General features: G+C 34.0%; 1 protein-coding gene across 2 annotated transcripts in view; it reads left to right on the top strand.

The window, feature by feature from the left end:
* The window catches only part of LOC123239271 (sodium channel protein type 9 subunit alpha), a 110,732-nt gene that overhangs the window by 21,910 nt on the left and 62,900 nt on the right, over positions 1 to 25,922 (top strand). The window contains exons 10-16 of one of the 2 annotated variants that reach the window (XM_044666524.1): positions 1,826 to 2,113; positions 3,312 to 3,683; positions 6,174 to 6,306; positions 7,279 to 7,517; positions 12,793 to 12,966; positions 13,291 to 13,647; positions 17,254 to 17,730. In XM_044666524.1, coding sequence (XP_044522459.1) covers positions 1,826 to 2,113; positions 3,312 to 3,683; positions 6,174 to 6,306; positions 7,279 to 7,517; positions 12,793 to 12,966; positions 13,291 to 13,647; positions 17,254 to 17,730 — 2,040 coding nt within the window. The remainder of the gene's footprint in view (positions 1 to 1,825; positions 2,114 to 3,311; positions 3,684 to 6,173; positions 6,307 to 7,278; positions 7,518 to 12,792; positions 12,967 to 13,290; positions 13,648 to 17,253; positions 17,731 to 25,922) is intronic. The other variant, XM_044666525.1, reaches the window with a different exon arrangement.

The raw sequence follows: 25,922 nt of genomic DNA on the forward strand, positions 1-25,922 counted from the left end.
TCAGTAGACAGAGTACCAGTAATGGAGTAAAGACTCTAGCCTCAGACACTTAGAAACAGTGTGACTCTGGGCAAATCACTTAATCCTGTTTGCTTCAATCCCTCTTCTGTAAAATGAACTGGAAAAGGAACTGGCAAATCACTCGGTATCTTTGCTGAGAAAACTATATGGGGTCATGAAAAATCAGACTCAACTGAAATAATTGAATGTCACATCATGTAACAACATATTTAGCACAGAGCCCAATACTTAATAAAGTCTTTATTGACTACTTAATAAATGTTTTTTGGTTAATTAATTGAATGACTGTCAGGGTATTTCCTGCCTTCTGGGGACTGGGACTTAAAATTTCCAAACACTTCAGATGTAATGGGAATTTTTCTGCAGTCCCACAGCAGTTGTTAATTAAGAATTCTGTTATTTCCTTAAGGATCACAGATACATTGATTTGCAAATATGAATTTCTACTGTCAGTTAATTCCAGACTTTATAATCTATATTATTCTATTTTTCTTGATATCCATACTCAATGTGTATCATAAATATTATTTGAATTTGATTTGTTTTAATGAACATATTATTAACTAGAGAAAACTAAATTCTACAAGTCTGATTCATTACAGTCATACCAGTAACAAATTATTAAGCACTCAGTTGGATTATAATACGAGTAAATTCTGTCAGAAAGAGGTTGCAGTGTATCATTTATACAACAATAAAAATATGATTATAAACCATGGTGTAATCAAAATTCTATTCCAATACCTCCATTTGACACCAAAAGTATATTATATTCTAGGCAACCTCTGCTAGGTCCTAGACTCCTTGAAAGATGTTGAGGTATGAGTCTAGTGACAGGTATGGTGTTTGAGGATCAGTCCAGCTAAATTTGGAGGCAAGGTTAATCATGTTGTGGCCTGTGGAGTGATGTGTCCACCAAAACTTTCAGAGACTACTCACTAAATCACAGGAACATCTTTCCATAGAGGGAAAATCTATGCAAACGGATTTTTTTTAAATCCATGAGGAGTTGAAGAACGAGTAAGGGAACAAAGTTTAGTAAAAAGAACATTAGTACTGAGTGAAAGGACCTGGGCTCAAATCCTGCCTCTGGCAATTATTTCCTATTAACTCTCAGCAAGTTCTTCAGCCTTCCTGGGCCAAAGTTGCATCTTCTATAAAACAAAGTTATTAAACTAGATGGTCTCTGTGGTCTTATCCGCCTATGTACTTAAGATTCTATGAAATGAATAAATATTTAATGTATGGAACTGGAATGTATATAGTGTAAAGATCACTAAACCTGAAACCATAAGATCTGGATTCTAATTCTGCCTCTAATATTCATGGCTCTGTGAGATTGGGAAAATCACTTCAGTCCTCTGAAGCCTCTATTTCCTTATGTGTAAAATGGGAAAATAACACCTATAGTATCTACCTCTTCAGTCTTTTGGGGGAAGATGGGGAGGATCAAATGAGGTATTATATATAATTTATAGACCTTAAAGCACTATACAAATGTCAGGCAGGTAAATGGTATAGTAGATGGCACTAAACCAGGAGTCAGACAGACCTGAATTCAAATCCAACTTCAGAAACTTACTAGCTATATGACCCTGAATAAATTAATTGCTTAGTTTCCTCATCTGCAAAATGTGTGTAATATAGCATCTATGTCTTAGGGTTGTTGTCAGGATAAAATAATATTTACAAAGTGCTTTACAACCCTCAAAGTGCTTTAGAAAAGCTAGCTATCATTATGGCTGATTTTTTGAAAATTTCTTGGTGTTGTTTCTAACTATTTAATTTCTTCTTGACCACAAAGGCAATAATAGCAGCAGCAGACGAGTATACAAGTATTGGTGGAGGCAAAGTTATGGGACTTTCAGAAAGTTCTTCTGAAACATCCAAATTAAGCTCAAAGAGTGCTAAAGAAAGACGTAATCGAAGGAAGAAAAAGAATCAGAAAAAACAGTCCAGTGGGGATGAAAAGAGAGACAATGAAAAATTATCTAAATCTGAATCCGATGAGAGTATCAGGAGAAAAAGTTTCCACCTGGGTGTTGAAGGACATAAACTAGCTCGAGAAAAGAGGATGTCTTCTCCCAATCAGGTATCACTTACTTAATCATTCATCACTAATTAATACCATTAATCAATTATTTATTAATTAGCATTATTAACATTAACTAACAAATTAATTTATTATTAATTCACATCATTTTATATCCATTAACAATATCATTAATTAACAAATATTTGCCACATGCCTATTGTATGCAGGCCCTAGAAACACAAGATCAAAATGGTACTATCTCTTCTCTCAAATATCTTAGATTCTATTATTGGTGATGCACCATGTATACAAATAAATACAAGCAAGTGGAAATTTTAGGCAAAGTATTCCCCCCAAAAAAAATTGAGAAGGAAGAGAACAGAGAACACTTGCATCAGATATTCATGGAGGGTTCACAGAGATGAAGGGTTCTGAGCTGAGCTTTGAAGAAAAGAATTCAAAAAGGTAGAGATAAAGATGCGTTGGATTTTAGGTATTGGGAAAACCTGCACAAGTGCCAGGCTCTCATGCATAGGTCACAGACCAATTAACTTATCCGGTTTGACTGGTATGTAGAATACATGAAGGGGGATACTGAGAATTAGATGGCAAGGGTAGTTTTGAATCAGATTGTGGAGAGCCTTACCTGCTAGATTAAGGAGTTTGTATGCTATTCTATAGATAAGTGGTAGCCATTTATAGATTTTTGAAAAGGGGGATGGCATAGATTTGTTCATTAAAAATTATTTGGGGGACTGCCATACAAGGTTGTATTGAGGAGAGAACAGACTGAAAGCAGAGATACAAAGTAGAAAAAAATGCTATTGTTGTCCAACTGAGAGATGACAAAGATCTGAAGTAGGATGGTGGCCAGTGTAAGTCTTTAGAAAGAAAAGAAAGCAAGCGAAAAAATATGGAAGAAAAATTGATTCAATCAGGGAGCTGACTGGTTCTGGAAGGTTAGAGAGAGAAAAAGTCAAAGATGACTGAGGTTTTAAACTTGAATGACTGAAAATATAGGGAATTGAGAAGTGAAAGAGAACTATAAATTTATGATCCTATGGACTATCCTTATTTTTAAAAGGATTATTTCCTAAGCCTATCTAGTCATATTTATGTTTTTGAACTTTTCTTTTTTTTCTGATTCAGTGAACAAGAATTGATTCCTTATGTCAACAATTTTAGTGATAAAAGATTATGTATTTATATTTTTAAGAGCTTCAGAAATATTGGTTGATATTTATTTGTCTTTCAGTCCCCCCTTAGCATCCGTGGCTCCTTACTTTCTGCAAGACGCAGCAGTAGAACCAGTCTTTTTAGCTTCAGGGGTCGAGGAAAGGATCTTGGATCCGAGACTGAATTTGCTGATGACGAGCACAGTATTTTTGGAGACAATGAAAGCAGAAGAGGTTCTTTGTTTGTGCCACACAGGCACAGAGAGCGACGGAGTAGTAACATCAGCCAAGCCAGTAGGTCTCCTCGGATGCTCCCAGTAAATGGCAAGATGCACAGTGCTGTCGACTGCAATGGTGTGGTGTCCCTGGTCGATGGTCCTACAGCCCTCATGCTGCCTAATGGACAGCTTTTGCCAGAGGTGATAATAGATAAGGCAACTTCTGATGACAGTGTAAGAAAGTTTTGAATATTCTAGGCATGACGGGCCAATTACTGTTGCAACAACTGATTACTCTTGAGAATCATCGCTCTGCACAATCTCAGGATCTTGCAATGCCTTTATTCTTAAAAAGCCATTAGTCCTAAGTCTTGCATTAAGTCCATCATTATTAAGTACAATTTCTTAAATATAATACTGCATACTTATAAAATAGAATGATATAAATTCAAGATAAAACAAAATACTTAAATCAGATATCTAAATAGCAATTTGATGATAAGGGACAACAGTAGAGTTGGACTTGTAAGGTCAACAGTATGGAGAACTTCCAATATGGAAAACACCCCTTACTGATGCAAATCAGCAGTTTTTAATTTATACTCTTAAGGAAGTTGCTTAGGATTACTGAAAAGTTGAGTGATTTGGCCATAAACATACAGCTAATATGTATCATAAACCTAAACTTAAACCCATGTCTTCTTTATTTACTTACCATTTTTTATGATATTTGTTACTAAGGGAAAATTTATAATCTTGCCACTACTTCATAATAATAAGTAAGAGTATATTATAAGAACTTGGATAAAGATCACGGAATTAGAAGATCTAAGTTCAAATCTTGACTATGACACAGACTGCCTGATGGGCAAATATCTTAACTTGTTTCTTTCCACATTTGCCAAGTGAGAATGATCATGTTTATATGACCTCACTGCTTTATTTGTAAGGAAAGCATTTTACAAAAATTATAAAGTTATCAAAGTGTAAATTATTATTATTGAAGAGCATCTACTGTTGATACCATCAGAAGATAACCATTTGGAAAACTTTTTTTCTATGAAAAAGGATTTTAAATCATTTCCCAGCTTCCCAATATCTTTATTTCATGTCTGGTTTGTGCCACTTATAACTAAGAATCTATTTGCATTGGAATTGCTTTCCAGGATGAAATTTCTTTCCCCAGAAATATTTCTGAGCATGAGGTAATGCTTTATTACCCCTAAAATAAGGTATAAGCAATTTTCCTCTGGGGTTTTCTAAATTAGAAGACTTTAGAGTGAAATAATTAGCTATAGAGCAGTTCTGAGAGCTTCAGAATACATCATTAAATAGCAGCAAAAACTTTAACTGAGAACGTAAAATTTTGATTACTCCTTATTTGCATTTGTACTGCCTGTTAGTACATGGTGTTATATTCCCAGCAACACTAAACTCAAGGAAGCAGAAATATATCTGACTTTATATTTCAATATGCATGTGTTCACATGGCTTATAATACATTTTTGTCGATTTAAAGGTTCGAAAAGAAAATGTAAATATGCCATACTAAAAACAATATTATACTTTCCTTGTAGTTGCTTTTAAACTTTATTAATAATATTTATAAAATGAATCAACTAAGCATTGATTTATTTGACCTTAAAAATAACACCATGAGTTATGAGTATTTTTTTTAACTAGAAGATGCCTTCTGTGCTTGCATGTTATAACTTAAGAGAGCTTGCTTTAACACATTGTTTTTAAATGTTCAATGTCAGACTTTTTTGGCTTATTGTATTGGAGCTGGTGGGGCTTATGTGTATTGGTAAAATCTCCAAAACTTAAAATAGTCTTACTTTTAATTGTATGAGATTATCTTTTGTTATAAATACATTACAAATGATTTTCCTTTTAAATCTTTATATGATACATAAATTGGAACTTATAAAATTATTATAAAATTAAAAATATAAGGAGCCAACAGAAAGATGTTCCTGTGGCTTCTGTGAAGAATACAATGAATAAGAAAAGTCTGGTCTGGTAGACTGCTTAGCTTTGAAAGCGCATGAGAAACACTATAATCTTCCTGCTTGGATCATGATCTAGATAGTACAAAGTTTATGTATAATGCAAGGAGATGATTTGAAACCTTTATTGCCACTAAATTATACAACATTAGAAAGTTTAGCTGAAGGGTGATGTAAAGAGACAGGTTTCTCATATATTTCTATAACTCTGTAGAACCATATACCCTGACTGCTCAGTTAGAGTTACTCAGTCTCAATAATACTATTACTTGACCCTCCACATGGGTGATACATATAGTTGTGGTGCATTGTATATCTTTTGAAACCTGAATGAGCGCTAGGAGTCAGGCTTAGCTGTATACTGCTCAAATAACCCCTCCAAGAGACAAGTCAAAGAGTCATAATAGCTTTTGTGAAAGAAGCCCATTAATTCTGTTAATTTGGTAGAAGAAAATTTAAAAATAATCCCCAGGGATCACATAAGACTTTACTGTCCCCCTTTACCCTTGTAAAGTAAACCAATGAACCAAAAAAAAATCTCCTTTTAGCTGTTGCCCTTTGGAAAATTGTAATCTTTCTGAACAAAATTATTTAGAACAACCAAAAACAGAAAGATGGGTTTTAGTAAAGGGGCAGATTAGATTAAACCTGCCATTTATTTTAGAGTTAGTAAGAAGTTAGGGATGAGGTGCTAATTCATCAGATTTCTTTGCAGGGTGGAACAACTAAAATAGATCCTAATAAAAGAAGATCAAGTTCTTTCCAAATTTCTATGGATATGCTGGATGATCCCACTGTCAGACAAAGAGCACTGAGCATAGCCAGCATAATAACAAATACAATGGAAGGTATGTGATAATATTGTGAAAGTTATCAGGCATTTTTCTCTGTTTTTAAAATAAATTAAGACCAGTTATAAGAGTAGGCTGAAAACATTAGGGAAGACCATAAAAAAGGGATGAATTCCTTGAAAATGAAGTGTTTGAACATTGGAAGGGAACACCAAAATAGAATTTCTCTTTTTATCTGTGAATTAAGATGATAGGATAGGAATATTCAGATCAGAACTAAGTAAATTCTCAACATCATTTTTTAACTCTGATTCTATGATGTATATATGAATCACCTAATCCATGGATTGGATATTAAAAAAAAACAAAAACAAAAACAAAAAATATTTTCTTGATTAAAGACTCTGTATCCTTCTACATTTTTCTAATGTTTTCTATTGGAGTGGGTAGGGAGAGGGCAATTAGAGAATTCTTGGGGCAAATAGGTAGTTCAGTGGATAAAGAACCAAGCCTGGAGAGTGGAAGTCCTGGGTTCAAATCTGGCCTCAGACACTTCTTAACCATTTGAACCTTGGCAAGTCACTTCATCTCAATTACCTTGCCCTTACCACTCTTCTGCCTTGGAACTGATACATAGTTTTGATTGTAAGACAGAATATAAGTAAGGGTTTTTTAAAAAAAAGATTCTTAATTCTCATTTCCATTACCATATGTTGTTATTTTCCTGAGGTAGATAGACACACCTGTATTTTGGTTTGCCTTATACACACACACACACACACACACACACACGCACACACACACACAAACTAAAATACACACATATATAGTACACACTACATATGCATATACTTTATTTAGTTAGTTAGGGAGCGACATGGACCTTTATGGCAAACACTATAATTTATTTGGCCTTCAAATTCTAAACCAGAACTTGGTTTCAAATACCTTTCAAAAGCTAGGCGCTAAATAATTAAGGTGCAAAATAATAAAATATATGATTTTATCTATCACTTTTTTTCTCTCTAGAACTTGAGGAATCCAGACAGAAATGCCCACCTTGGTGGTATAAATTTGCTAATACTTTTCTCATTTGGAATTGCTCACCACGTTGGCTAAAATTCAAAAAGTTTATACATTTAATTGTGATGGATCCATTTGTTGACCTTGCCATTACTATTTGCATAGTTTTAAATACTCTATTTATGGCCATGGAACATTACCCAATGACTGAAGGATTTAAACATATGCTTACTGTGGGAAATCTGGTAAGCCTTTCTCGATATCCATGTATCTCTTAAGAACAACTTTTCTTTCTGATTATCAACCCAATCATTTTATTTTCATAATTTAGCTAGAACTACTATAAATGTATTATAAATACTTTGTTTAATGTATTGTATTCAAAATTCATAGGGTTATTTGTTCCTGTGAAGGTTTTTACATCTGATTATTAGTAATTGTTTAAATTTATTGAGCTGTATTCATAATCATTGAGTTGTGTTCATAACCATCAAATTGACAAATAGATTTGGAGTCTAGTCTTTTGACTGAGCATCTTTGATCCCTTTCTAACATAAAGTGTGAGCTGATATCATTGTAAAAATGTCTCTGAATATCAAAGGCAATTCACCTTCAAACTTTGATTTTTTTTTCAAAATTGAAAATTATATTTCTGAATAGTTTAATGAATGAACATAAATGTAGTGTTTAGTAAAAAATGGTACTTCCATGGTATTCTGTTCTATTCTGACTAAATCTAGAACACTCTTTTCAGTTCTGAGTCCCATCTTTGGAAGCACAGGCTTGTGGAACATTCTGAGATGGTTGGTGGATGGGGCAGGTTATGTGGGGCAGGGAAGGAGTGAGGTGAAAGAAAGCTAGATTGTAAAAAGCCTAGAATATCAGTCTACATAGTCTGAATTTTATTCAACAGGCAATATAATGCAAGTCAGTGGAGTGTTTGAAAAGAGAAAAGATGCTATTGGATCTGTGAATGAGATTTAATCTAGGAAATTTCTGGAAAATACATTAGAGGAGAGACAGGTCCGGAGGACATAACAGACCAAATAATTCAAGGAGAGAAACTAGAAATGAGAGGGTGGGTCAGAGGATCAAGTGAAGGAAAACAAAAAAGGATTCAAGAGGAACATTCAGAAAGAGAGAGGAAAAAACCCAGAAGAATCTGGAAACAAAAAGGAAAAGCTCTATTCAAGAAGTATTCAATATGGACAAAATGTTAGAGATATCTTAAGGAGGGTGAGGACTAAAACAATAGTTGAATTTGCCTTGTAAGAGATCGTTGCTAAAGGCAGCTAAGTCACTCAGTGGATAGAGAGTCAGGCATGGAGACAGGAGGTGGTGGTTATAATCTGGCCACAGACACTTCCTAGCTGTATGACACTGAACAAGTCACTTAACCTCAGTTGCCTCATCCTTCACTTCTAGTTTGTAAGCAATACTTGCCATTGATTCTAAGACAGAAGATAAGGATTTTTTAAATAAGGGAGATCATTGCTGACCTCTGAGAGAGTAGTTTCAGTTGTGTTTTGAGGAATAAAACACATTGGTCGAGATGTTGAGGAGTAAGTGGGTGGTCAGGAAGTGCATTGGATGTGGACATTGACCATTTGTGTTGTTTGGTTTGTCTTGAGAGTAAGGGTGACCTGAAAATGGTTTTATATTAAGCAGATGCATAGATAGATGGACATAATAAAATGGTCTTGATAGAGAATAGAATAGAAGACCAACAGAAGAGATACTCTTGGTAATGAGGAGAGCACATTTACCCCTGATACTGGAGGGCAAAAGGAGTGGAAGCATGAAGATACAAAATGTTGAGATATACAAGGTGAGTGAAAGGAACTTGTACCAGCCTCAGTCTACTCATAAATTTATAGGCAAGGCCATCTGCTGTGTTTATGTATAGTTAGGATTTATGTCTTGAGAAGTAAAAAAACTTAGAACACTCCCTAAGAAATATGACAGGGAGTCAAGAGTTGAAGAAAGTGACTACAAAAGAGTGAAGACCCAACTATGTCATGCAGCATATATTTGTAAGGCACAAAATTAGCACATTTATTATTTTCCTCAAGAAGGTGTTGTGACCCAAGAGTAAAAATAAGAAATTGGATCCTGGGGGATACTTGTGGTTGAGGGTTAGCAAGATGAAATTTGCTGAAGTCTGAAAGGGCCAAGTGATTATAAGTGAATTGAATAGGACCATGAATGGATAGAGAAGCAAGTGAAATAGGAATATTGACTGGCAATTCATGGAGGAGTTGAGAGACTAATGGGCACAGTGATGTTGAAGAGTAGATTGAGTGGAATGAGGAGAAAGCCTAGAGGTTATGTCGACAAAGTAATTTCACATTTAAGAATCTTGGAGATAATAGAACCCCAAAAGATAGTGAAGTCTAAAATAGACCCCATTTATGTGTGACTGAAGGAGACAGATGTGGAGATCATTACTAAATAGATGTAAGGTCAAAGTCTTATAAGGGAGGGAGTGGAGTGAGGAGGACAGACAGTTCAGATATGTAATATCATCAATGTACACAACTCTCATTTTGGAAACCGTCTCTATCAATGATGAATGACAATATATTTTTTTAAACATTTACTAATAGACAATATATTTCTAACAAAGTCTTTAACAGTGGACCAGAAATACTGAGAAGATGAATGTATATTTACACATCTGCTATGTTTCAAAGGCAGGATTTGAATTTAGGTCATCTCAATTCCAAAGACAGCTGCCCTCTATCCACTATGCTATGTTACTACCTCTCTATTTGAAGGATAATCAGCATTAATATGCAAAGTTTTGAAGATTTTTGTGGGCATGGTATTGAAAGGAAGGAAGGGCTGATAGAGATGATAAAAGTCATTGTGAAAAGAGGTTCTCCCAGAAGATTCTAAGAGTTAGTATGTGACAATAAGAATGGATAGATGATAGTATGATTAGATTTTGTAATTTTTAAATGAGAAAAATATGCAGTCATCGCTATATCATGATTCACTTATCATAATTCACTGTATGGCAGATTAAAAAAATATATATACATATATAATATATAAATAAATACATATAAAGATATAATGTATAAAGACATATATTTATGTATATGCATACATAAATACAGTACAGTATTGATCCACAAAATCCCATGATATTGAAAACTCAGTGGTACATAATTATATTTTTTGATATCATGGGATTTTGTGGGTTAATACCATACTGTACACAATGAAAATGCAAGTTCACCAATGTGAGATTGTACATGGTACACTATTGGCTACTGGGTGCTGATTGGCTCAGTGTTTATAAGAGAGTGGGAAAGGTTTATAAGGGAGTGGGAAGGGTTGACAAAGCGCATATATATATATGTGTGTGTGTATATATATATATATATATACATATGTGTGTATGTATGTATGTATAACACTGCCACTTAGTAGATTTTCACCTATCCGGGGATCTCTGTAACTTAACTCCCAGGATAGGTGAGGGCTCACTGTATTTCTATCTGATGGCAGCAGAGGAAGAAGGGTTTATATATTTTCCTCTCCTGTTTTCATGGATTGTGGACTGAAGAAAGATTTGTAATAACATTCTCTGCTTTGTCTTCAAAGAGAAGCCACAAATCAATTCATTCCGTAAGTCAAGAGTATTTAAGAAAAAGATTGAGACTGTAGTCATATTTCTTTAGACTAGAGTAAGGGTTCCAGTGGGTATTATGTGAGAGACTATAGTGAGAGTTGTGTTGTTGAATAGCTATTGTTTAATGTTTAATAACTGATTCTCCAGGAAAATAAATCTATATGCTTTTAGATTGAATTAACATTATTATATTTTTCTCCATTACTTTCTTAAGTCTAAACAGTCAATAAAAAAGTAAATCAAACCCTTATTTTTAGTGTTTGCTTGTTTCCAAGGTGTAAATGCTCCCATTAAAATTTTAGCAGCCCTAGCTCAAGAAGGCTCATAATAACTTTACCTATAACTGAGGATAGGCAAATACTCCAGAAAGGATGAGGTTTATATGGAAAGAGTCATAGGAAGAGATTTGAGGGAATGAACCAACTTTTTAATATTATAGTAGAGTAGCAATGGATGCTAAAGAATAGAGTGCCATGTTAATAATAGATACAGAGGAGGTAGCTGAGTGGCTCAGTGGATAGAGAGCCAGGCTTAGAGATGGGAGGTCCTGGGTTCAAATCTGACCTTAGACACATAACCACAACTGCCTACCCCTTACTGCTCTTCTGCCTTGGAACTGATACTGAGTATTAATTCTAAGACAAAAGGAAGGAGTTTAAATAATAATCATAATAAATATAATAATAATAATAAAAATGTGGGAATAATGCTGAGTAGATAGAAATTGGTTAACAGAGAAGACAAAAGCATAAAAGAGGCCCAGAGTTCAAACTTGAGTATCTGAGAGAAGAAATAGTGACACCTGAAGAGCTCGGTTCTCAGGGTTCTCAGACTTCTGACAGGCAATGGAAAGAAAAAGCTGAATTGATATTCTCACAGACCTTGCTCCCTCAGGTACCAAGCATAGAAATTCTGACCCTGGGGAAAGGCACTTTCCAGGCCTGCTGACTTCAAAGGCATCCCTTCTGAATACTACATCCCCAAAACTCAACACTGGGGTGATGATAACAAGAGCAGATTTGTCTCTGGCATACTTTTAGCAAACAGTAATCATGAGACTCACGAGAAAAGTATCTTTCTAAATGTCTCTTAATCTCTGCTGAAGTGCTTTGCTCATAGTCACAAAATTAATGAGTCAAAGGCAAGACTTGAATAATAAGGTGTTTTATTTAATCTCAATCCAGTCTTCTACCCTCTTTTTTCTCATTTTAGTATTAAAATGATGAATTTATGATGTCTTACAATGTACTTCTTTGTCAGATTTTGGTAGTCTCACTTTGATGACCATCCTCTGATGTGATGGCTTTCATTTTTTTCTCCCTTCTACAAATTAATACCTTGGGTTATTTGTCACAGAAATGTTTTTTTTTTGGAACACTAGAGAAACATTGGAAGACAAGATAGTCTTAAAGTTTTATCACTCAGCCAGAGGGGACAATTTAGTCCTTTGGAAAAAGCTTCGAATCTGCAGTCTGAGGTTCTGGATTCAAATCCTGCCTCTGGTGTTTATCACCTGTGTGATCTTAGTCAAGTCTTGGTTCAGTGGGCCTCAATGTCCATATCTGTAAATGGAAGTGTCAAGTGAGACAGCCTTTGAGGTCCTTTCAAGCTGAAGAACTATGATTCATTTGTCAACTTCTAGAAAGACTTTGCCTAATTCACTCCAACATTGTCCATACTTTGTTAGGCATTAATTAGGTCATTACAAAAGATTTGGCTCTCTGGATTTTTTACCAAACATGATCTTGGGATGATGTGGACACTCTGTGTATTCCAATTGTGTGAAAACTGCACATGAGAAAAATCACACTTCTTGTTAAAATCATAATGTGCCATGGATGCTGCTGATCCATTAGAATAATATATTGGTTTCTCTTTAGGTCTTCACTGGGATTTTCACTGCAGAAATGGTTTTTAAAATAATTGCCATGGATCCATATGAGTATTTCCAAGTTGGTTGGAACATTTTTGACAGTGTCATTGTAACCCTTAGTTTAGTGGAGCTTTTCCTAGCTGATGTGGAAGGATTGTCTGTACTTCGTTCATTTAGATTGGTAAGTACTGATTGTACGTACCATTGTATTTTACACTTGAAAAGGAAAAAAAAATAGAGTAGCATCCCTTGAACTTTTATTTTACATAATAAAATATTGCTTTTTAAATTATACTAAGAATACAGCCTTATAAGATATGGGGAAAGGAAAGGAAATTCAGGAATAATGTATCTGAAGTTAAAAATACAAGCAAACTGGTCCAGATGGCAGAAGCTAAAGTTGATTTTGGTTTTTAAACTTATTATATGGACTGTAATACTGAGAACTTTAAAGAATATGTATATTATAATTAATGTTGACAATGCTTTGTTTGCTTGTTTTTAGCTACGAGTTTTCAAGTTGGCAAAATCTTGGCCAACACTGAACATGCTGATAAAGATCATTGGCAACTCAGTGGGGGCTCTGGGAAACCTGACCTTGGTGTTGGCCATCATTGTCTTTATTTTTGCTGTGGTCGGCATGCAGCTTTTTGGCAAGAGCTACAAAGAATGTGTCTGCAAGATCTCTAGTGATTGCGAACTTCCACGTTGGCACATGAATGACTTTTTTCACTCCTTCCTAATTGTATTTCGAGTGCTGTGTGGAGAATGGATAGAGACCATGTGGGACTGTATGGAGGTGGCAGGTCAATCCATGTGCCTCATTGTTTACATGATGGTCATGGTGATTGGGAACCTTGTGGTACGTAATCAGAAGACTTAATACTTATATAGAAAACTTGTAGAATATTGCATGGTCTGCCACTATTTTATTTGATAACGAGTTCTTAGTATTCAGTAGTCTTTCAGCTAGGTTGAGTATAAGTGTGTTAATTACTCTTATTTGTAATGAAATCAGTCATGTTTATATAATTACCAGCACTTACAAAGGATTTTTGTTATAAATATTCTGTTATCTAGATAATGTAAGGTGTATTCTCCCTATATTGCTGATAAGGAAACGGGGACTCAGATTATTAAGTGAATTTGTCAAAATCTATAACTACTATGTGTTCAGGGCTGAGATTCAAAGCAACCTATGTATCCTTTGTTAAGTTCCATTATTCTTTGCATTATAACACTGTTAAACAAAACTATTATTTTATCTAGGTAAAAATGGAGTTGTAATATGAATAATTCCTATAGAAAGCAATCCTACAGAAAGAAATCATATCATTGTTGCCAAAAATGAAAATGGCTTTTAAAGTCAAGATATTATTATTCAGGTTTATAAGCTGTTCAGTTGTTTCAGTCATGTTTGAACCTTTGTGACCCCATTTGGAATTTTCTAGGCAAAGATTCTGGAGTGGTTTGCCATTTCCTTCTCTAACTCATTCAACAGATGAGGAAATTGAGGCAAATAGGGTTACATTACTTGCCCAGGGTCACAGAGCTAGTGTTTAAGGCTATATTTGAACTCAGAAAGATGAATATTCCTGACTTTAGATCCAGCAGCACTCTGTACACTGAGATTCAAACTCTGGTTTTCTTAAATCCAAACCTAGTATTCTGTCTAGTGTACCACCTTTTTGTCTTCAGGTTTATCAGTACTTCTGTTCAAACCTTAATAGTTAGAATGTATTATGTCTCTTTTTACATAGATTTATGCTGGCATGTTGCTTCCTCTTAGTTCCCTGCTTCCCCTTCTCTTCTGCTTCCTGTGAAGGAGACACAAGCTAATTGGCAGGAAGAACTAGGACTAGATTCCCCTCTTCTTTGAATTCCTGGTCTTCTATTTTGATGGCATCATATGGCACTGACTTGTTGGCTCAGCTTGCCTTCAATCCTTATTAGAAGGTCAGATTGCCCAGCTGAGCCACATGGAATTTTAATGTTGAAAGTATTTACTTTTGATATTTCCTATTACCAGCCCCTTCCTGGGATATTAAACATGGCAAAAACTCTATTGTCATTACAGAAGAATAACATTCCATTCCCATTGTAGGGCGAAGAATTGTAGATAGGCAGAGCTTTGATGTATGTATGCGTATATACATCCATCTCCAGTTGACACATAAGGCTTTACTAGTGTTAGGGTTTGGTTATTAACAAATAGCTTTCCAGTGGTTATTATTGAGCCTGAGTGGGAATTAAGTTAATCATACTCCTTAGAAATATTTGGTTAAGTGATTTGGAGAAATAGACCTGTGTGCCACTTATTTTCACATTCTTTGGTCATAGTGAAGTGTTATTAAATGCATTTTTCCATTCGATCATTTTCTAAACATCCTTTCCCTTCAAATATTTCAAGGGGGAGAAAGTGTTTCATGTTCAGTTTTACCAGCAGGTCGAATATTCCTAATATTCTGATTTATCTTTAGTAGATATAGACTGATTTGTAGAATTTTTCTTTGTGCAAAGGTTGGCACAGAATCATCGTTAGCTCAGTTCTTAGAGTTGGAAGAAATAATGAAGTCATCTGGTCTAACCCCTACATTGAGACAGTTAGGGTGTTATCTCTGTTTTGCATTTCAAAAAACTGAGTTTCAGAAAGGTTAAATAATCTGAGCAGGGTCACATAGCAAGTAACCATAATGGGATAAGACTAAGCAAGTCTTCTTTCACTAACTACAGTTTTCCGTCTCCATACCAATGATTTCCTTCAGTGATTAAACAAAAATATTTTTAATGTATTTTAAACAACTTTCATTGACAGTTTACTCATTTAGGACTTGAGAATATAATTATTAGAATTTGCTTATTTTATATCATGTAACCATCTTTTCTTTCTGTTGTGATTTTCTATTACCTTTCCATTGGTGTTCTCTCACAATAGCATTATTTAATGTGATGCAAAGACAACCAATAAGCATTAGATAAATGATAATAAGAATATTATTCACAAGCTTTATAACAATGCAGAGAGAGGTAAGACTGCAGATTCTGAAACCTCAAAGGAGCCATTAGGAATCGTGTATCTGAGAGGTGTCAAAATGCCCAGGTTTGGGGGCCAGCAACACTCTCTAGTACAACCTGAAACAGATAAAAATAAAATTGGGAAATATTTAACAAAATAACTAAACTGTAATAAGATATAGATAGTATTATATTTCAAAATTTGGTTAATATGTGGCCCATAGGCATCCTGATGTACAGTTGTTTTGTTTTGTTTTTTCAGTTTGATACCACTGATATAGCTCCCCTCCTTTGTTGTACAAATGAAGAAATTTGGACCAAGAAAAGGGAAATCATTCACAATTTAGTGACCCAGAAGTAGAACTTATCTTGATCATAGCTAATCAAGGGCTGGCCATAATATAATGTATGTTTTCCATTTGCTATTTCTTTCCCCAACTCATTTTACAGATGAGGAAACTGAGGCAAATGGAGCAAAATTACTTGCCCAGGATCATACAGCTAGTGTTTGAGGTCATATATAAATTCAGGAAAATGATTCTTCCTGACTCCAGGCCTGGAAGCCCTCTACCTACTTGAGATTTGAACTCAAAGCCCCTAGATTGATTTTTTCTTGTTCATTTTCTGTTATTTTTTTAGAAATGCAGACCAACATGTCACCAAACAGAAATGGAAACTCATCCCTCTCACTACTAACATTTCCTTTGAGAAAAAAATTCAAATAAATGAGAATGGGTTCATTCTCATTTCTAAGAGAAAAAAGCAAACAATTCACAGGGTTGCAAAAAAATTACATATGTAATAGAAATGATTGCAAGATATTTCTTCTATTACCACCTTTTTACAATCTTTTAAAATAAGCTTTTGGCAACAGAGCAATTCTGGCCTCCTATGTGCATTACATAGGGGATACTCTTTTTTTTTTTAAACCCTTACCTTCTGTCTTGGAACCAATACTCTTTTTTGGTTCCAAGACAGAAGAGTGGTAAGGGCTAGACAATGCAGGTCAAGTGACTTGCCCAGGGCCACACAGCTAGGAAGTGTCTGAGGCCAGATTTGAACCTAGAACCTCCCATCTCTAGGCCTGGCTCTCAATCCACTGAGCCACCCAGCTGCCCCCACATAGTCTTTATGGGTTTTAATAACAATTCCATCTCCTATTGGATATGGGATAGCACATAAAGAGACTGATATGAGACCTATTCCCACCAACAGTGGCAGCTGTTTGGTTTGCCTTATATTTTTTCATGTAAAGAAGGAAAGAGTTTTTTGTGGCAGATCTGACTTTTTACCGGCAGTTAAAAAGAGAATCGACTTTAAATAAATATGTATAAACACATACACATAAATATATATTTGTGTATATACCTATGTGTATTATGTACAATATGTCAATGTTCCATCAGAAAATAAAAGGTACTCTTTCTTGTTCTTTGTCCTTCCCTACTTATAGGTACTGAACCTTTTTCTGGCTTTGTTATTGAGTTCATTTAGTTCAGATAATCTTACAGCAATTGAAGAAGATACAGATGCAAATAATCTTCAGATCGCAGTGGTGAGAATTAAAAAGGGAATAAATTACACTAAAAAAACTATCCGTGAGCTTGTTCAAAAGGCATTTGTTAACAAACCAAAGATTTCAAATGAGATCCGAAAAGTGGATGATCATAATATTAAAAAGGATAATTACATATCCAATCGTACGCTTGCTGAAATGAGCAAAGATCAACATTTCCACATAGATCGAGATGGGACCAGTGGTTTTGGGAGCAGCATGGAAAGATACATGATGGAGGAGAGTGACTGCCAATCTTATATTAACAATCCCAGCCTCACAGTCACAGTACCAATTGCACTGGGAGAATCTGATTTTGAAAATGTAAATACTGAAGAATTTAGCAGCGAATCAGATGTTGAGGGCAGCAAGGAGGTAAGATTATTTTATGCATATTTTTGACATTATGAGATTGAAAGATTCGATAGTCATTCATTAAATTTTTGTCTTTGTATTTGCCTTCTCTCAATAATTTCCTAATAAATCTGCTCATGATTTCACTTATTAATAATCAGAAAATGAATTTCACATCTTATGAACTATGTTACAAATCTGGGTGATTAGCACAGAGAATATCTTTATACTTATCTTTGTAGGGAAAATATTTAGTTTATTTTCAAGTTCTATTTAAGAAAGTTATTTGTATTAAGTCATATGCTAGAGAACTTTTCAACCAATCATCAGTTAAAACTGAATATGGACTCTTAAGTTCAGAATTTTGCTGAGGATAGTAGTATTCACAGAAGGTAAGAGATGGCCTCAGTGAGTTTATAGTCTTGTTATAGATTAAAGACTAACACAAAAAAATCTCAAAAACAAATTATGATGAAATGTTGAATCATAATGGACAAATGCTTTGAGAGTTCAGAGGAGAGGCAACTAATATGACCTCACGAAGGAGCTGAAACTTGAGAAAACCTTATAGGATTAGTGGAAATTGGACCAGTTGAAGGGAGATAAGAAGGAATTCTATGAAAGGGAGAACTTATTAAAGTAGAACTATTTTCTATTTGTAAAATGATTTAATTTCATTGCTACTCGTGATAGACTTATTTAAGTGAGTGAAAATTTCATAGAATTTTAAGTCCAAACAATAGTAATTTTTAATTTATCTAAAAAGGTAAAATCTGAGGCAGAAAACTTTTGAACACAATTATTTAATAAACAAAGCCAGCAGTTGGCCAGTTAAATCAGACCTGCTGACTTAAGTGATCAATAAGTGATTTACAAAGCTTAATTTATAGTTTTATAAATTATGAAAAGTTAAAGAAATCTAAAGAAAGTAATTTTTAACATAATTCAGTTGGACTAGGCAAGTCATTTGACCACAGTATTTCCCAGGGTTTCTTCCATACAATTTTTTTCCCATTATTTCCAACTTTTAGAGTGTGGACAGATCAGGAACATTAAGGAGTTTCTCGATTTTTTATTTTATTGGGTTAAATTTCACATCTGTCAATCTGTGAACTTTTGTTTTGGAAGCATCATTCAGGAGAGGTCACTATAGGTCAACCTAGCGAAACTTGTAGTTTCTGTTAGAATTTAGAAAATTAAAATTTAGCATCTTGAGCTTAATTTGATACCTTCTTATTCCTTTGAAGACATATTTCTTAACTCTAATTTATCTGCTACTACAGGATTAAATCTTATCAAGTTACTAAATATATAGGTTACTTAAGAAGTCAGTATTTATTAGTTTAGCTTAACTGTCAAGTCTGACTAATAGCTGGGGCTCATTTCTTACAAAAGAAGAGAACTAAAATAATTCAGAGTAATTATACTAACCAAATTATGAAGTTATTCCTTTTTGTTAATAGCCATTTTTTATGTAGTGCCCCTTAGGAGAATCTAGATGGCACAGTGGATAGAGTGCTGGGCCTGTAGTCAGGAAAACTCATCTTCTTGAGTTCAAATCAGCCTCTCTTCATCTGTAAAACAAGCCTGAGAAAGAAATGACAAACCACTCTTGTATCTTTGCCAAGAAAACTCCAAATGGAGTCATGAAAACTCAGACGCTGCTGAAACAACTGAAAAACAATATAAAGTGCTTTGGGGCTATTTCACTTTTACATATTACATTCAAATGATATATAAATTGGGAAACTGAGGATCAGAGGTTAAATTATATAGGCTAATCATTCAGCTAGTATATGTCAAGGTAATATCTGAACTCACATAATTTCTCAGTTGAAGTTCAAGATACTTTCCGCTACATCATGTCGCTTATTTATCCTAATTACTAAGAAGTCATCTGCTAGCCTGTGATAACTTTTCTCTTCATAAAGAATATAGAATTGAAATGGAAAGAAAGGAATCAAAAAGTTCTTTTTCATTTTTTCACTTGCATTTTTCTTAATTTTTGCAATTTTATAAAAAATTTTCATTTTTGAAATTTTGAAAAAAAATTCATTTTTGCAATTTTATGGAAATATGTATTTATTTCCTAGAGTAGTTCCTAAAATGTTTCTTCTTGACACATGACTGATTCTGTGGCTAGATTATATTAGCTACCTTGAGTTGCTGCAAAAGTGAAACAAATCTGAATGTTTGGTGAATTTTCAGATGCTATAAAACTCATAGCTTGGGAGTTTTTGTTGTTGTTGTTTTGTTTTGTTACAATAGGAATAATCACAGGCCTCTAAAGGAAGCATTACAAGTAAGACAATCCAAAACTGCTTTAATGATTTTTTAAGGAAGAAAAATATTTTCTTCTTTTTATTAGTTTGTTGTTTTTGTGGTTGAGGGTGCCTTAACTGATTCTTTTTATGATCCATTGAGCTGGAAGTTTTCTTTGGTTCCTGTTGTAGTTTTCATTTAAGTATTAAGGGTACATTATTAAGCACTTAGGTGGTATAGCAGATCAAGAACTGGACCTGGGATCAGGAAAAAACCAAGTTCAAATTCTACCTCAGATACTTACTAGCTGTTTGACCTTGGGCAATCCATTTAATCTCACTGAGCCTCAGTTTTTTCATCTGAAAATTGGGGATAATAATGTCATTTGTCTCCCAATGTCATTATGAGTATACAAAGATACAATATTTGTAAAGTATTTTGGAGACATTAACATACTAAATGAACACTAGTAATTACTTGAAAATTTTCTCTGTTTTGAGACAGGGGAGGAGTAGCACTGGCCTGGCACATTTTTAAGTGTTAAGGTCTTCACTCTGAGTTCTCTAATCTGATTATTTTTTAGCCACTTTTTTAGTCAGTCATATTTATTTACATCGGTAGAATGCCAGAAACTGGGTTAATTGCTAAGAATTCAAAAATAGGTCAAAGTCTCTGTTGTCAAGTAGCTCACAGTTTAATGACAGAGGAAACAAGCAAACAAATATGTATGAACAAACTAGATACAGAATGAATTAAAAGCTATTTACAGAATGAATTAAAATTAATATAGGGAGGACCCTAGAATTAAAAGAGGTTAGGAAATGTTTTCTGTAGAAAACGAAACTTTATTTTGGATTGGAAGGAAGACAGAAGGCAGAGATGAGGAGGGTGTAAAGGTTAAATTGGTTGGACTTAAATTATATGAAATAATGTTGTCGCCACAGTTATTATATCTCAAGTCAGAAGTTTATTTGCTAATTTAGAGGGGAAACAATAAAGTAGAGAAATATGAGAGAGGTTAGAGAAAATACCTATACTAGACCTCAGCCAGGAGGGCCAGTAGTAACTACAAGGCCTCCTCCAAGATGAAAGCTAGTCTCTTAGAAAACTAGGAATGATTCAGCCCTTTTCACTCATCCAAGGAAGTAGTCTAGGAGTCAGAATCTAAGTTGAAGCCATGATTCACATGGAAGTCTCCAGTGAAGTTCCCTTGAAGACTATCTCCAGGAGACACTCTCCCTGAGACTCAGCTTCCTGAGACTGCCCCAGCTCAAGGATTTCATGGCTTTTATGGTGGTTTCCTGTTCCTGGCCCTCTTCACAGGGGCCAATCACAGTTTCCAAATTGTCCAGCCCTGCCCAGGGGCAGTGTCTGTGGGATTGACTTGTCAACTCCAAAAGTGTCAATTCTCCTAGGATTCACACATTTCTGAGTTGTCATCCAGTTTATCAGGTGAGTTGCAGACTTCTCCCTACTTAAGGTTAAGTGGGGGTATCTTCCTTTTGGAGGTACAAACTCCTTTAGAAAGAGTTTCCCTTACTTTAGGGTTAAGTATGATTTTATTCTGCTTTTGTTGATTAATTAAAAGTAGACAAGGAAGAGTTAATCCTGTCCTCACAATCTAGTGGGGTAGTAAGTAGGGGTATTTAAGTTATTATTAACCGAAGTTTTAACTCCAACTAGACAAAGAGAACAAAGGATTCCCTTTTGACAAGTGTAAACTCAGAATAGACAAAGAGAACCAAGAATTTCCTTTTATCAGGGGGAGTGTATTCCAAGCAAGGAAGACAGCCAGAGAAAAAAGCTGGAACTGAGAGATGGACTATATTATTCATGCAATAGTCAGAAGTCCATTGTCAGTGGATTAAAGAGTATGAGATGGGGAGTAAGATGTAAGAAGACTGGAAAGGTGGCGTAGAGAAAAATGAAATTATGAGGTTCTTTGTACAAGATTTTATATTTGGAGGCAATAAGAAGCCACTAGAGTTTGAGGGAGGTGACATAGTTGGTGCCATATTAAGAGTCAATTTGAAAGATGTGCCCTGTTACCTCCCTTCCCTATCCTGGCTCTGCTCCAAAATCACCAGAAGAAGAAGTACCAATCCAGTCTCTCACTATTTATCCTTCTATCTACGTTATTACGCTTTCTGCCTACATGATTATGCAAGCCAGGAATCATGGGAAATATAGTTTGAAAGACCCCTAAATGTCCACAGAAAGTTTAGATCAAGGACCTCAAAATTAGTTCAAGAACTCCCGAATTTCCAATACCACAGCCTACAGTATTGTTTAATCCTGTAGGCAAGGTAAATTTAAAATTACTTATCATTCTGAATTTGAGAGATAAAAGGACAGATTTGTATTTATTCTAGTTACTTTAAAAACTAGGAAGAAAGGATCTTTTCAAGATAGTAAGACAAATTGTTTTTACCTATTTATTCTTTGAAAAGTGAAGTAACTAGAGTTAGTGATGGAGTAAGACTGTAAGTTTACTAAATCTATGAAGATCTCTCCTGGCAAAAAAATTTGGTTTAGAATTCTTTTCAATTATTTCAACATCTGTATTTACTATATTAAGCTAAAGTGAATGTGATTGTATGTCAAAATCGACATGTAATTGAAATTCAGGAAAAGAATACAGTTCCTAATTATTATTTGAAAAAATGCAGAACTGCTCCAAGGTCTTTTTTGTTTGTTTAAAAACTAGCATTTGCCAAACCTGTTTTCATTATTGTGTATAATATGTTGTTTATCATATTCTAGAAGGAAGTAATAACGTCATAACATTGGAATACATCTTGCTAAATATTCTGATCTTGACCACTGTGTTTGGGCAGATTAGTTACTAATCTGTTACAATAGGTAATAATTGTATTCCTGTTTTTAAGATCCTAGGGACAGAGACTCTTATTTCTATTTATATTTTTGTTTGTTGACAATTGGTTAGTTTTTCATTTCATATTACCATTATTGTTATCCAGGATTATATTTTTGACAATAGTAGACTACATTGCTACCTCATTCATTGTGTTTATTTTATTTTCACTTTCTAAACCTTAGAATATCCAGAGAATAATTCTTTATCTTCTCTTACTAGCATTTACTTTTCACCCATAAACATACTCTCATATTTAATTTCACAGAAATTTTGTCCTTAGGATACGACTCCTTTTCTATAAGACCTAAATAACTATCTATTCCCTAAATAGTACTTAGCACAATTTCTTGAATGTAGTAATAAATACTTAACAAGTGCTTTTTTCTGATCTGCTAAATAAGGACAACTGACAGCAATATGGATATGTTCAATTACTTCATCTAATTAAGTGATAAACATTAAATTTATATGATCATATTTCAAATACTCTCAGATAACAATAGACCAAGTTAATACCAAATCACTGAAAAATCATCTCCTAAGAAAAATTATTAGTTACCAAATTCATAGTCTGTCTAAACCAGTGTTTCCCAACTGCATGGGCTCCAGGTCCCTAAGGACTCTCACTGTGTACGTTTTATTTTAAAAATATTATGTCACCTTTTCCCCTTTGTAATTTTTACATTTAGTGTCTGTAAAATTCATCCAGACTTGCTCACTCTGGATGAATTTTTAACATTTGTAGTGACTCTGCAACAGAATCCATACTTGTCTTCAAGCCCTACTGATTGAGATATTTGTTGTTTTTTTTTTTAAAGTTTTGATTTTCTTAAGAACTCATGATCTGAAAAATAATTAATTTTAAAAAGAACTCATGAACTATTCAAGTATATACTAGTTATTTCTCTTTAAGTCAGCCCTTTTACTTGGCCAGCTCAAAAGATAGTTACTTTGGTTAATTACTCACAGTTAATGCATTTGAAAAAGGTAAAAACATAGATACCTTAAAATTTAAAGACATGGCATAAAGATATGATTGCACTTGCAGCCATTTTGGGAAATAAGAATTTGGCTTAACATAAAACAAAAAAAAATAGGAACAACGTTTATTTCAAAAACAATTACAATTAATGTAAAAAAGTTATTGATGGTGCCTTCATTCAGGAGCAATTGCCACATCCTATCTATATTCCAATCAGTTATTTATTCTCCCAATGTAATCATCATTATCCTCTTCATTTCTTACCTGGGTACACAGGGAACTTAATTCAATTCAAATATTCATTAAGTCCTTAACATGTTCAAGGAACTATGCCAGGTACCAGTGATACAAATGGTGAAAAATTAAATCTTTGACAATTAAAGAAATTACATTTTACTACAGAGCATGGGGCAGATGAAAATCACCAGAATAACCAGGAGAATAAAAATTTTGTTATATATGGACTAGTTAAAGGAACTAAAGGCATTTTTATTCTACAAAAGCAAAAACCTAGAGTTGGAGAGGACTGAAAAAATATAGTGAAATATCTTAAGAGCAGAAAGGTAGAAATAAGACTCATGAGTTTGGATATTTCAGAGGAAAATATTAGCTTGAGAAACTTCCTTCCAATTAGTAAAATATAAAAGTGGATTGGATGACTTGAGACTTCCTTAATTGGGTGCTAGACAACTTATTTTGGTGGGGGGAAAGAAGAATGGTGAAATGTTATAAAAGGGTTTCTTACAATTTGGACTAGGTAACCTCTGAGGTTGATTTCAACTCTGAGATTCTGTAAAACAGGTAAGAGCATTTGTTTAAGAAAGTAACATTCTTAATATCATTTCATCCATAATTTTAAATATTTGAAATAATAATCAACTCTACATATTTGTTTTGTGTGCCTGAGTCTCATTATACTTGTGTACCATGGAGATTTCATTTTTAATATATTATCTTACAAAAGAAAACCTTATTATTAATATTTCTTAAGATTATTTGGTTCCATATTTCTATTGATTTTTAAAATATTCTTAGAATTTAGTGTAAATATTTTTACATTGGTGTTATTATCTAGTTATTAGTTGGCCAGTAGATTCTGACATCAATGTAGGCTCATTCAGGGATGTAAGCTTTTCTTTCTTTCAAGGAAGAGGATTCTCTACAGATTTTGAGTTGGTTAACTTATTTCTACACATTTGATGCTAGTTACTTGTGTTTTTTTTTTATTGTGTTTGTGCAGATATTACAAAAACAGAAAGTTTTCTATCTTAAATATTAGATATTTTTGTTAAGGTTGTATGGGAGGGAGAATTGGGGAGGAGGGAAGAAAAAGGAAATAAGCATTTATATAGCATCTGCTCTGTGTCAGGCACTGTGTAAAGTGTTTTACCTCATTTGATCTTCACACAAACCCTGCAAAAGAGGTGCTATAATAGCATTCTATTTTATAATTGAGGAAACTGAGGCACAGAGAGTCAAGTGACTTGCCCAGGGTCACATAGCCAGCACCTGAATATGGATTTGAACTCAGGTTTTCCTGACTCCAGGCCCAGCATTATATTCATTGTAGCACCCAGATGCTCTGAAGGTTATATAGCATTGCAACAGATATAAAATGTTATACCTAAATTCATACAGTTCTCCTCCTGAATTACCAGATGATGAGATTATGTGGTTTCTTAGTCTGTTTCTTTTTTTTCCTTTTGTAAATTGCATTTTAAGATTATGTTGAGTGGATTTCAAATGACTTTCAAAGTTTTCTTCAGGAATATAATTAAGAGCATTATCTCATATTTTAGTTGTATGAGTAAGTATAATTTATGCAGATATAGTATCTTATTTATTTTCAGTCATACTGAAAAAATAAACCTAATTTTAGAGGGTGAAGCTTCTAGACTTCTATACTACATGTATAACCTTCATCACCTTACATTCTTACTTCTCACAGGGGTAAAAAACAAGGTGGATAAATCAAGGATGCAGTTCTGGTGTTTTAAACCAGGCAGAGAAAAATATGACAACTTTTACACAGGTTATCTTAAAAAAAATCATACATATATGATATTTTTTTCAGTGTCTCTTGATTGTCTT

This window comes from Gracilinanus agilis, chromosome 3, assembly GCF_016433145.1.
Source record: "Gracilinanus agilis isolate LMUSP501 chromosome 3, AgileGrace, whole genome shotgun sequence".
In the NCBI taxonomy this organism is placed as follows: domain Eukaryota; kingdom Metazoa; phylum Chordata; class Mammalia; order Didelphimorphia; family Didelphidae; genus Gracilinanus; species Gracilinanus agilis.